This window comes from Emys orbicularis, chromosome 4 (assembly GCF_028017835.1).
Source record: "Emys orbicularis isolate rEmyOrb1 chromosome 4, rEmyOrb1.hap1, whole genome shotgun sequence".
Lineage (NCBI taxonomy): Eukaryota > Metazoa > Chordata > Testudines > Emydidae > Emys > Emys orbicularis.
The window spans coordinates 14,112,653-14,126,469 of NC_088686.1; the positions used below are offsets into that span (position 1 = coordinate 14,112,653).

Consider the following 13,817-nt stretch of genomic DNA (forward strand, 5'->3'; position numbering starts at 1 on the left):
TGGCCATCAAGGAAAGTTCATCTGTCTTATTGGGAGTGGTGAGCACTGTATGTGTAGCACATGCAGTATGTTTTTGGTGATTGTTAATAAATAGAGGTTATGTAGTATATTACTGTGTAAAGTATCAGAGGGGTAGCTTCACTTGCATCTGAAGAAGTGAGGTTCTTACCCACGAAAGCTTATGCTCCCAATACTTCTGTTAGTCTTAAAGGTGCCACAGGACCCTCTGTTGCTTATTACTGTGTAAGGCTCTTTCACTGGTAAAAGACCCTGTAAACCCCAAAAGAACCCCTGAGTCCACATGGAAAGGGTGTTTGCCCGAAGCCCACGGAGGAGTAGAGCCCAGAGCCCACAGAGGAGTAAAGTTAAGTGCTTTTCGCCTGGAGCCCTAGGAACTGAGAAAGGGTGGGGGTGCCTAAATTAAGAGGGTTACGCCTTGAGCCCTAGGAACTGGGTAAAGGTGCGTGCCCTTGAGTGTGTGAGTAACAGAGAATTTTGTGCAGGTAATACATCCTACAAACAGCAAATACATCTAAACGATTTTGTTTTCTTGCAGTAAGAACACATGATAGGGCAGCATGACACAGATGTTGCCCTGCAATTGGGGGTAAAGTTACCCCAGAATTTGATCAAGCTAATTGCAATCATTGTGTGCATTCAGCCACCAGGAATTAACTGAACAGAACAGCACATGGGTAAGGGTTCATTTGAATAAGCAGGGCTTCTGGAGGCAAGGTCAAATGCTGGCTGCAGGCTTGCGGTTTCGGCTAATCAGAAAGAGAGGAGGGGAGAAGAGAGTCAATAAATTGAGACAAACAAAGTAAGTGGCTGGAGATCTTGAGTTTGGGCGCCTTTGATATAGAAGCTTATTATGACTAAGGCGATGTCTACACTGCGCTCCTTACAGTGGCAGAGCTGTGCCGCTACAGCAGAGCCGCTGTAAGGCACACAGTGTAGCTGCTCTTCGTGCCAACAAAATAAAGCCACCCCCAACAAGGGGGAAGGAGAGCATCTCCTGCCAACAAAGCACTGTCCACACCAGTGCTCTTTGTCAGTAAAACTTTTTTTGGTCAGGGAGGTGGTGTTTTTTTCCACACCCTTGACCAACAAAAGTTTTACTGATGAAAGTGCAGTGTAGACATAGCCTCAGGCCTTGGCTACACTTGAGAATTCACAGCACTGCCGCAGCAGCGCTGTGAAGAACGAGTGTAGTTGTGCTGCCAGCGCTGCGAGAGAGCTCTCGCAGCACTGCAAGTACTCCACCTCTCCGAGGGGAACAGCTTGCAGCGCTGCGAGCGAGCGTGCAGCGCTGATTACACTGGCGCTTTACAGCGCTGCACTCGGGTGGGGGGGGCGTTTTCACATCCCTGAGCGCAGCAAATTGCAGCGCTGTACAGCGCCAGTGTAGCCAAGGCCTAAGATTGTTAGGAATGTTTTGTTGGTCAATAGTTTAGTGAAGTTAGAAGAGGTGATGACCCAGTATGAGCTCTGTATTTTGTAAAAGTTAGTTATAAAAAGACCAGATAATAGTGTGCTTTGGAGCAGTTCTCTGATGCTATCCTATCCTGAGAGACTTTTTTCTGACACCATACTCCATGGCAGGGAAGTGACAGGCCGTTGCTGACCTGCTGCTAATTACTCAATATCATCTCAGATTCTAGGTAATTATTTGGGATGTTCTAAACCTATTGCTTCTGTCTGTGTGTGCTTAAATCTAATAAATAGTAGTTTTATAGAAGAGCTACTCCTGGGGGAATTTTGCGCCACTGCACATGCACAGAATTCACGTCCCCCACAGATTTTTTTTTTGCTTTCCCATACTAAAAATGACTGACAGGGAATTAAAGGGAAGCTGCGAGAGCAGTCATGCACCACTCCCCAGCTGCACAGGTACATTGTTTCAGGTACCCAGAGCAGCCAGCAAAGAGGTAAATCACCAACGGGCTGGGGACACCCCAGCCCATGGCTCCTACCCTGATCAGCTGCTAGTCCCAGCTGGGCTGGAAGCAGGAGAGGACGGGACTTCCTCTTCCCCTGCAAGGAGTGACTAGAGCTGTGTCAGACCCACCCTCAGCTGCAGGAAGCTCCGCATCCTCCCCTGCTTCCTCCCCACATTGCTCATCAGCTGTGGGGGGAAGGGTCACTGTACAGGGAGCTGCTCCCCCATCCACCCAACCCCTGTACATCTGGACCTCCCATACCCAGACACCCCTGCCAACCCTCACCTGGTACATCCAGAACCCCCCTAGCCCTCCATACCCAAACCCTACCCCACTGAACCTCAACCCCTGCATCTGGAGCCCCCCTGTACCCAGACCCCCTACCTCCATACCTGCACCCAGACCACCCCCTGAGCCCCCACATCCAGACCCCCCTCACCACTGACCTCCAATTAACTGCACCCAGACCCCACCAAGCCCCACTTCCCCAGCACCCAGACCCCCCTGCTGAGACCCCCACACCAAGACCCCTCTGCTGAGCCCCAACCACCTTCACCTGGAAGCCCCTGCATAGTCCAATTGCCACTGCACCTGGAACCCCCCCCCCCCACACACACACAAAGCCTCTGTGCATCCAGATCCCCCCCACACCTAGACCCCCCCCACTGAGCTGCCTGCACCTACATTGTCCCACACAGAATCCTCTCACCCCACACCTGGATCCCTCCACATTGAGCCCCTCCACACTTGGATCCTGACTGGTTAAGCCTGCCTGCCCCACCCCTGGTGTGCCTGGCGCAGAGAGGCAGGGCCCTGCGGTGTTTCTGGGGCAGGCCCAGGCCTTGTGCTGCGTCAGGATCAGGTGCAGCCTCACCACTGAGTCTGTGTCCCGGGGCTGGGAGGACTGCAGGGTCATCTCCCACCTTTGTGCAGCCAGTGGCCTGTGCTCCCCACTGCCATGCTGGAGCCTCTGCATTTATTTATTGACAAATAAAACTTGCAGAATTTTAAAATATTGTGTGCAGAATTTTTAATTTTTGGCACAGAATTTTTAGGCACAGAATGCCCTCAGGTGTAAAGAGCGCACACTTGCATCATTTTTTCAATCAGCCAGAAGCACTGTGTTTCCACTGATTTATTCCTGACACCACCTGGAGTGAAACAGTTAAATTACCACTGCTTTGGTTTCTGAAAATCCTGGGTAACACAGGCACCAGATAACTAACAGATGTTTATGATGGCGCTGATAGGCATGCTTCCATCACATAAATGGAACAAACACATGGAAAGACACTTTGGAATTGGCTTCCACCCATATTTGTATGGCCCTACCAATTTCACTGCAGTGAAAAACGCATCATGGACCATGAAATAAGCCCTTCCTTCTGAAATCCCATCTCCCCTGGTGCTAGGAGTGCCCCAGCCAGGGGGCTCCTAGCTCCGGCTAGGCTGGGGAGGGACAGGACTTGTCCATCCCCCGCACAGCTGCTCTCAGGGAGAGCTCAGACCCACCTCCAGGTGCCTCCCCAAATCAGATCGTGTGAAACAATTTGGAAGCCAAGTTCTACGTGCAAATGGCGACAAACTATTTTGTAGAAGCTGCAATGTTTCATTGGATCACACACGTCGGGCAACAGTTCAGCACCACTTAGACTCAGAAACCCATCAAAGCAGAAAGAGGGCTGCGGATATGCATTGCTGGTAAACAAAAAGTTTAAAAGCAAAAAGCAAAAACAATTTCTTCTCTTTCTTAGAAGATGACAGAGCTCTTGTACCCATCATTTAGCTATAATGGAACTTGTGGTGACATCTGCAAGTGCTTATATACTGTTGGAAAAACTTTATGACCCAAAGCTGCTTGAGTTCATTCAACGGAACGTACAACATGCCGGTTGCTTACCAAGTGCAAATAAGCTAGGACAGGATTATCGTCAAAAGGTTTTTGCTACACATTTTGAGGAGAAGAAGTCTCAAATTAACTCATGTGAGTCTTCTGCAATTATTTCAGATGAGTCCGCAGATGAGCAAGAAAACTATGCACTGCATGTTCGGTTTGATTTTATTTCTGACCAGGCCAAAGATGTACAGACAGGAAAGCTAACAACAGTGCTCGTCAACTACATTTACTTGAATGCTGTTAACTCCATTACAGTTTGTCAAGCGATAATTAATACCATTTCAAAATACAGTGCAAAGTTTGACAAAGTATCTACTTTCACAAGTGACGATGCAACTTACATGACAAAATCTTTCAGCAAGATAGCTACCGTGCATTAGTTATCCCACACTTAACTATCAATTTCCCCCCCCCCCCTTTTAAAACAGAACCTCTGACTCACTAGCCAAGATGATCAGAGGGGGAAACATTTCCTTCTAGAAAGGAAAGGAATGTTTTGCTTTCTACTGCTCTCTATTCAGGTGCCTGGTTGACAATAGCCCAGAGCTGCAATTGCAGGGCAAGTCCTGCTCAGCCCCATGCTGGTGTGTGCCCAGTAAAAATGGAATGGTCTTCAAATTTAGCACTAAAATGTCTGAAGTCTCTCTTGAGTATATGCAAAATGTGTTGTTTTTAAATTATAACTTGGCTAAATGTTGGGAAATTTTCATGGGGACCACAAAAGACACATCTTTTTGGCACACCTATTTCCAGTCCCTGCTCCAAAGATAGAATATCAGGGTTGGAAGGGACCTCAGGAGGTCATCTAGTCCAACCCCCTGCTCAAAGTAGGCTCAATCCCCAGACAGATTTTTGCCCAACTCCCTAAATGGCCCCCTCAAGGATTGGCCTCACAACCCTGGGTTTAGCAGGCCAATGCTCAAACCACTGAGCTATCTCCTACTTCAAAGGAACCAGACTTCAACATGTGCAAAGTGCTGTATTTTTCCATAGCTTGGTTGTCTGAAACGGCTGAAGAATTTTGTCTGAAGTTTTCCAAAACAATTCAGCCTGAGGCGGACATCCAGCATGGAAAATTTCTGCCCAGATAGTTATAAGCAGCTGAAAACAGGGTCTTCTAATGGGAAGTGTTGGGAAACCTTATTTACAACCAGTGCTACCATTCCTGCCTAATTAAGCCAATGGTAGAAGACAGCATAGTCTGCATACTGTTGTTGCCACATGAGACAACACCCAACTCTCTCTCTCTCTCTCTCTCTCACTGGGCTCAGATGCTGAGCATGTCTATACTGCAATCATTGGGTGTAACTGCAGTCCAAGTAGACATACCCAAGCTAGCTTTAATCTAGCTAACTTGGATACCAAAGCAGTGAAGCTGCAGCAGTACAAACCTTCCTCAAACCCTGGGAATTTTAGCCTGTGCTGAAGCCTTCTGTGACTGGCAAGAAAGTTGCAGCATCTACTTTCAGCTAACGGCCAGATCAGCGTGAGCCTCATCTACATGACCTTTAGAATGGATTATTGCAACTCCCCACACTTGGGAAGAGTGCACAAACCTTTTTTTAAAAGGTCCCAAACCCATTGGCCTGCTTCTTGAGCAACATGAGGTGCACAAAGGGCTTACAGTTGTTTCACTCCGTACACTGGCTCCCCACAGGTTAATTTCAAAATAGAGATTATCATTGTAGGTAACTTGAAGGACCTCAAATGACCATCTCTCACTGAGGGAGGTCTCTCACTCTTCTGACAGTTACACTCCTGAGAAGTGTAACAATCACTCTCAAGGGTCAAACTCCTGAAAGCAGGGATAACACTTTCCCATCAACTGGTGCGAGACTATGGAATACTCTTCTGGAAGAGGTATGAATGACCAGAAACCTCACTGTCTTTTAAAAGGTGTGCAAGACTTCTCTCTTTAGCCTTCCCCCAATGTCTGCAACCAACCACTAAAGAGACTGAAGTGGGTAAAGAGAAGCAGGTGTGCGCGTATGTACAGACACACACAAACACACCGTGCTACCTAGCAATCACTTAGGGAGGCGGAAGAAAGTCAGCTTGTTGGACCCTTCCTTGCCTTGGTCCTTTTTGCAAGGCATCCAGATACTATCAGCCAACCATCACCCTAAGAACCCATCCAGGGAGAGAGAATTTGAAGCTCTGATTGCTGAGCAAAAGCATGTTTAAATTTCACAACCTGCAGCTACTTGGCTCAATACCTTTGGAACAGCCTGTCCTATACACAATAGGGCATTCCACATGAGGCAGGCCCTCTTGCAAACTTTTAAGGAGCTGTGCAGTTCCTAACATGCTTCAGAGAACAGCTCCCACACACATCTTAAAAGCCATGCTGGAGTCCTCCTTTAATCCTCTGGCACCACAGGAGGGTTGAGCGAAGGAATCAAGCCAAGGAATCCTATGGCGATCTTGCCTCTGCCAAACTGCACTGCACATACTAGGTCCGTCTAAACTGCAACAAAAGACCGGCCGCATAGCCACAGCTAGCCCGCAGCAGACTTGGGCTCAGGGGGCTCGAGCTGCAGGGCTATAAAATCGAAGGGGAGACATTTAGGCTGAAGCCCTGGCTCTGAGATCTTCCCCTCCTTGTGGGATCTGGGCTTCCGCCTGAGTGTCTACACTGCTATTTTTAGCTCCACAACCCAAGCCAAAGTCAGCTGACCTGGCCTCTGAGATTCAATGCCACTGGGTTTTTTGTTGTTGTTTTTTTTAAATATTGCAGTGTAAACACACCCTTAATGTTAAAGCATGCAGCTTAAGCACAACCTTCCTTAGCTATACACCAGTGGTTTTCAACCTTTTTAGGGGTCTGCAAATGAAAAAAATATTCAGATAGACGTACAGATCCCTTTGGCAATCTTGGACAGCCTGCGGACCCCCAGGGGTCTGCAGACCCCAGGTTGAAAACCATTGTCAGCTTAGTGAAAGAGTTATGCATAACATACTGCACTTGAGCAAACTCTGATTTTCAAAGGCTCACAGTTAAGAACCAGTTTTTACTAGAACACCCAGAGTAATCGCTCAGTCTGTGGCAGAACTGGGAAGAAATGCCCTGGTCTTATAATTTCAAGTGCAATGTTTTAACCATAAGACTACCTTCCTCTTTCTATTACAGGTGCTAATCTTTTGGCCAGAGTTCTAGTTAAGCTGTTGTAATCAACTTTCAGAATGCTGCACTGAGCAGAATAGGAGGAAGGGACCTCAAGAAGTCATAAATAGATTTCCTGGTGGTGCTTAAATAGGGCCTCCCTTTATCCTCAAAACAGGATTTTAATAGCAGTCTCAGTGGAACTGAAGTCATGAGCAGATTTCACAAAGCTGCCTGTACTTCTATGGCCAGATCATCCTTTTGACCTTTCTATTTGCATCTTGTACCCTTACTCTTTCTTTAGCCCCAATCCTGCAAACCACTTGGAGAGCTGGACCCTCCGTCCATGTGGGTTTGACCACACAAAGCAACCCGCAGTATCAAGCCATAGGTTGTCAGCTCTTGGAGTCAGGGACCATGCCTCCTTTATGTTTATACAATGCCTAATATCTTGTGAGTCTTACCAATAATAAACAAACCACAAGGCATCCATTTCTGTGGTATCAACATTGTGAAAACAGGTCACATGTAGCTACTGAAAAATATGGGAACCAAAACAGGAACTTAAAGAAAAAAAAAAAAAAAAAAAAAAGTGGGAAAGGGACTGATGAACAGCAGGGCCAGTGCAACCACTAGGCGAACTAGTTAGTCGCCTAGGGCGCCAAGCGGTTGGGGGTGCCAAAAAGCAGTGCCCTGGTTCGGCTGGGAGGAGCCGCCTGCCGGAGGCACCGGAGAGCCAGAGCATCAGCTTGCGGTGGCAGCAAGCCCCAGCCATGGAGGAGCCGGCACGGCACAGGGGGGCAGCAGCCCTGCAAAGGCGGCGGCGCTGCTAGCGGGGAGTAGCCACGCCCCCCGCCTCTCCTGTCCAGGCTGCAGCCGATGCATGCGGGCGGTGGTCCCCATGTGCTCCCCGGCTCCTCCTTTGCAATGCTCGGGCTCTGCAGCTCCCGGGTATGTGAGCCACCACCGCCGCTGGCAGGGCCGGGTCCAAGCACCAGCTTAACAAGCAGGTGCTTGGGGCGGCCAAGGGAGAGGGGCGGCACCTGCAGCAATTTGGGGGCGGCAGGTCCCTCGCTCCCTCTGGGAGCGAAAGACCTGCCGCTGAAGTGCTGCCGCCGATCGCGGCTTTCCCTCCCCCCCCCCCCCCCCAATTGCCCCGCTGCTGATCGCGATCGCGGCTTTTTTTTTTTTTTTTTGCTTGGGGTGGCAGAAATGCTGGAGCCGGCCCTGGCCGCTGGGACACGGGGCCCTGAGCCTGCTCCGGGAGGAACAGCGGCGGCTCACACTCCCTGGAGCCGCAGAGCCCGAGGGCACACGGGGGCCGCCGCCCACAGCCTGGGCAGGCATGCCCCCGGCTCCCCCCTCACCGCACAGGTTCTGTGGCTCCAGGGAGTGTGAGCCACAGCTGTCCCTTCCAGAGCTCCCCCCCTCCCGCTACCTCAGCACTCTGTGGGGGAGAGGCTGTGCGCACGGCAGCATGTTTTGCCTCCACATGGAGCCAGCGTCTGACTGGCATAGGCATAGAATATCAGGGTTGGAAGGGACTTCAGGAGGTCATCTAGTCCAACCCCCTGCTCAAAGCAGGACCAATCCCCAGACACATTTTTGCCCCAAATTCCTAAATGGCCCCCTCAAGGATTGAACTCACAACCCTGGGTTTAGCAGGACAATGCTCAAACCACTGAGCTATCCCTCCCCTCCAGGCAGTGCAAGGGGAATCCCGGGGGGCAGTCAGGGAGCAGGGGGAGGGGGTTGGATGGGTCTGGAGTTCAGGGGGGGGGCCCTGTTAGGGGGCAGGGATGTGGAGAGGGATCGGAGCAGTCAGGGGACAGGGAGCAGGGGGGGTTAGATGGGTCAGGAGTTCTGGGGGTCCTGTCAGGGGGCAGGGGTGTGGATAAGGGTTGGGGCAGTCAGGGGACAAGGAGCAGGGGGGGTTGGAGGTTCTGAGGGGGGCAGTCAGGGGATGGGAAGTGGGAGGGAGTGGATGGGGCGGGGGCAGGGCTTGGGTGGGGCTCTTCCCTCCCCCCCCCCATCCGCTTTTTTGATTGTTGAAATTTGGTAACCCTAGGTGAGGGGGGAGCCAGGGGACACATGAGGGCTGGCGCCTGCATGCATCCGCTGCAGCCTGCAGGAGCCCCCCGGGGGGGGGGGGTGCCGGGCCGCAGCCTGGGCAGGAGGGGCGACTGCTCCCCGCTAGCAGCGCCACTGCCTTTGCAGGGCTGCTACCCCCCTGCGCCGCGCCAGCTCCTCCATGGCTGGGGCTCGCCGCTGCCGCAAGCGGGACGCTCTGGCTTTCCGGTGCCTCCGGAAGGCGGCTCCTCCCTGCCGAGCTGCTGCAGCGGCCCAAGCCTGGCAAAGCCAGTGAGTGGACTTGGGGTGGTGGCCGCCGGGGTGAGGAGGGGAGTGCTCGGCTCGCGGGGGGGGGGCTGTGCACCCTCCAGGGGAGTTCAGGGGGCAGGGAGGGGGGAACCTGGTCTGGGGAGCAGCCCCTGGGGTCTATAAAGGCTCGTTGGGATTTGCCCCTCAATGAATCGATGTGCGGGGGGGGGGGGGGTGCAAGGTGGAAGTTTCGCCTAGGGCACAAAATATCCTTGCAGCAGCCCTGATGAATAGCTATAAAACAACCTGACAGCACTGAAACAAACAAAATGTAAAACCAAGAAAACTTTATTAGAAAGATCCATCAGATACTTATAACTGCTCTTCAACATTTAATTTTTAACATTGATACACATGGCACTGTACAGCATAAGAGACCGGTTTATCTACCCTATCAAACTTAAAATCAAAGGCACAGATTGTGAAATCCTTCTTAAGTCAGGAAAAAGTAAGGAAAAACACTCTTGGGAGGACATTATACAGAGAGCTTGAAAACACAATTTGTTTATGTTGTGTGCTTAATTTCCTTACTGGCTTTTTAATTAACAGTTTTTATGAGAGTGGAACCTTAGTGCCTGGGCTGAATTTAACTGACAAAGTAAGACAGTCAGTTTTGAAGAGGGATTTGAAGAGGGGAAGCTAGCCTGACACAAGCAGAGAAGAAAACTTACAGAAGGCCTAAGCAGCTTGTAAATTCAGGAGCAGGAGGAGACAGTGAGAACAGTAACACTTTCTTGTAAACTGTCGCAATCCTTGTCCTATCTCACCCGCATCCCCTCATTTTATTAGTTACCCTTATTCATTCTGTTCTTTCTAAATAGTGCAGTCTTTTATTTGTTCTGTAGAATACCTAGCAAGCTTGTGATGCTATAAAAGTAACAAACAAATTAGACATCATACTAGAATAAATCTAGAAAGAGAATTATTAGCACTGTATTAGTGAACATGTATTTAAAACAGACTAAAAACCTAGATTGAAACCTCTTACAGAAGTTTCCATAACTATCTCCATTAGATCTTCAGGTATCCACCAATGACAGCTCAGAGATGGACAAGTCTTGCTGATTAACTTTTCTGCCCTAATGTCAAAATGTTTAAATAGCTGGCCTTTTTCAAAAGGTATGAGTGTACATTTTTTAATTTCCTGCACATTTGTGAAGCATCTAGCAGTTGGATGGCACTAAAGGAATATAGAAATGTTTTCGAAAGACCTCTTCCCTGTTTTTTCCACAGCTGTGCAGGGTACAAACATCAGCATTATCTGGTCAGAGGCAGGTTATTTCCAGCCTACAGTTTCTTTCAAAAGGTAGTATAAATAGGGACGTGGCAGAGACTCCTAAATACCCCATCCCATTCTAGATCCTTCCCCTCCCCCACATATACTTTCCTGTGACTATCCCACAGAGACCCCCTTGGGACTGCCACCTGATGTACTGAGACTACATCGGAGCCCATTTTCCCTGGCAGCTTGGGTCTTCAGTAGCCTGTCTTGTTGAGCCAGACACACTAGCCTGCTACAAACACAGACCCAGGTTAGACTGGCTTAACATTTGGTAAGCAACCCACATCCTTTCATGTATTTATACCTGCTCCTAGATCTTTTACTTCATACATCTGATGAAGTGGGTTCTAGCCCACAAAAGTTTATGCCCAAATAAATTTGTTAGTCTCTAAGGTGCCACAAGGACTCCTCGGGTTTTTTTTGCTGATACAAACTAACATGGCTACCACTGAAACCAGACCCAGGTCTGGATCACATCCCCTACACCACACTTACTCCATGGCTTTGCCTCGCCACCACTACACAGGACCCCACTCCTCCTCCCCTGGCTTCTACACCATGACCACACCCCTGTGACTATCCCAGCACTTTTCCCATAGCCTTACCCTCCCCTCCATACACACACACACACACACACACCCCCGATCCCCACACTCCCTTTAGTCTACCCCAGAGCTGGTCTACACAGGAAGAACAGGAGTACTTGTGGCACCTTAGAGACTAACAAATTTATTTGAGCATAAGCTTTCGAAAGCTTATGCTCAAATAAATTTGTTAGTCTCTAAGGTGCCACAAATACTCCTGTTCTTTTTGTGGATACAAACTAACACAGCTGCTACTCTGAAACCTGTCTACACAGGGGCACTCAGGAAAACAATCCACATTAACTATAAGGTTTGTGTCCAAAGTGGATTAGGTAAACTGCATTAAACCCCTGTGTGAACACTCTCATTCAGCATCAAAGTGGCCTCAATTCAGTTTAGCTGAATCCAGCCACGTGAATGCTGAATACTGAGTCCACACAGGGGTTTAAGGTAGTTTAACTAATCCACCCCTTTAATTAAATCGGATTAAAATGCGTGTCCCCGGGCACAAAAGCCCCAGTGAGGCACATGCTGGCTCTACCCCACCCCTGCAGCTGCTGCCACCCCGCTGGCTCTTGCCCCCAGCCAGGGCCGGCTTTAGGAAGTGCGGGGCCCGATTCGAACAGTTTCGACGGGGCCCCGGCAGGGATGACTAAAAAAAAAAAAAAAAAAAAAACCCACATAAAAAAATACACGTGGGGCTTGTACTCACCGGGCCGCACTCCTAGTCTTTGGCGGCGGGTCCTTCACTCGCTCCAGGTCTTCGGGGGCACTGAAGGACCCGCCACCAAAGTGCCGCCAAAGACCCGGAGCGAGTGAAGGACCCGCCGCCAAAGACCTGGAGCGCCGCCAGGTGAGTAAAAATTTAAAAGGTGCCTCTAGCCAGGGAAGGGATTCTCTGGCATTTGCCCCCCACTCTGGGCGTCCCTGCCACTGGGCGCGGGGCCCGATTCGGGGGAATTGGTGGAATTGGCCTAAAGCCGGCCCTGCCCCCAGCGTTGGATGGGGCAGGGCTCGCCCCCTGGCACCGCACTACCGGGGGAGGGGGGTTACCTGGTCTCTTGCCCCGCCACTCCGCCCACAGCAGGGTGAGGTCGCCGTCCAGGCCGAACAGCCAGCGGCCCAGCAGGTAGAGCAGCGCGCAGAGCGCCAGCGGGAGCAGGAGGAGCGTGGCCCACTCCATGGCCGGAGCGTAGCGCACTGGCGGGGCCCGCTCAGCCCCGGGGATTTATGATGGGCCAGAGGCAGCCCCACCCTGGGCGAGCGCCCCCCGCCATGTCCCGGTCCCGCCGCGGCATAAAGCCCGCCCCCGCCGGGGAGTGGCCGCCGCTGGCCTGGCGGGCGGGCAGCCAGGGACAGGCGCTTGGAACGGGCCTGCTGCCCGCGCACGTCGCAGCGGGGTAAGCCCGGGGAGCCCACCCCAGCGACAAGAGGCGGGGAGCTGGGGCACCGCCTCTGAAGCGTCCCAGAGACCCGAACCCCCGGTTGTGTCCCCCACTCACCCCCCTCCCCGCGGGAGTTGCCCGACTCCCCCCAGGGGAGCCCCCCCCTCTGCCCCCCGACCCCTGCTCCCCCCTGTCCCCCGCGGGAGCTCCTCACTGACTCCCCTCCCTCACTCTGAAGCTCCCCACCTCCCCCTTGGCTCCTCCCTTCCCTTGCTCACGACCTAGTCCCTCACTTGATCCTAATGCCAGTATCTGCATTTCCTCCCACTCAGTAACTCTCTAGTCTCCTCTGAGGCCTTTCCACAGTAACCCCCACCTCGGAATTCTCACACTGCAGCCCCGCCTCAGGGCTCGGCTTCCAGCCAGCTCAAGGCTGAGCAAGCTGATAAATAGTGGGTGAGAGGTCAGCCCCATGACACAGGACTAGGCTCCTTAAACACTAGCCCTGTCCCTGGTGTTAACTTTCCTCTGCCTTGAAGGTTTACCATAGTGGTAAGTGGGATGGGTCATTTCTATTGTGGGAGAAGGGGAATTTGATTTATATCATTTACTTGTTCCATAAACAGAAACAACCTTTGAAAGCCCACAAAGCATGCTGCTGCCTTCCCTCCTTCTTGCCCCTGCTCCTGTTTTACACCTGGAAGTGTAAAGGAGCATACCAGCTTCCATTTGTTGTCTTTTAAAAAGTAAAATAGCCTTGCAACTCCACACTGATCACTAGGGTTGGCGAGTTGGCAGTATGTTTTCCTGAAGATCGCAGGTTATTCACAGTCCTATTACAGACACCTAAGGCTGGCCTTTAGGATCCAGGAAAAACACAACCATGGGTCCCTTGATGCTGGGGAAGACCCCAGCTTGGTTGGCAGCAGTAAGGAGCAGTTCCACCTGGACTACCACTGATAACAGTACTGCCATCACCAGCTCCCTGGGCCAGCTTCCCTACTGAGCAGCCATTGTGACATCAAGGGCTGGTCTACACTAACCCCCCCACTTCGGACTAAGGTACGCAAATTCAGCTACGTTAATAACGTAGCTGAATTCGAAGTACCTTAGTCCGAAGTTACCGCGGTCCAGACGCGGCAGGAAGGCTCCCCCGTCGATGCTGCGTACTCCGCTCGCCGAGCTGGAGTACCAGCGTCGAAGGCGAGCACTTCCGGGATCGATCCGGGGCACTTCCGGGATCGATC

The 13,817-nt window shown here is 51.2% G+C and overlaps 1 protein-coding gene across 1 annotated transcript in view; it reads right to left on the reverse strand.

Annotated features, from left to right (window-relative positions):
• The window catches only part of DHRS7 (dehydrogenase/reductase 7), a 34,331-nt gene extending 21,880 nt beyond the window's left edge, over positions 1 to 12,451 (reverse strand). Inside the window, exon 1 of the mRNA XM_065403080.1 lies at positions 12,239 to 12,451. Coding sequence (XP_065259152.1) covers positions 12,239 to 12,368 — 130 coding nt within the window. The 5' untranslated portion in view covers positions 12,369 to 12,451. The remainder of the gene's footprint in view (positions 1 to 12,238) is intronic.
• Between the last annotated feature and the right edge of the window lie 1,366 nt (positions 12,452 to 13,817).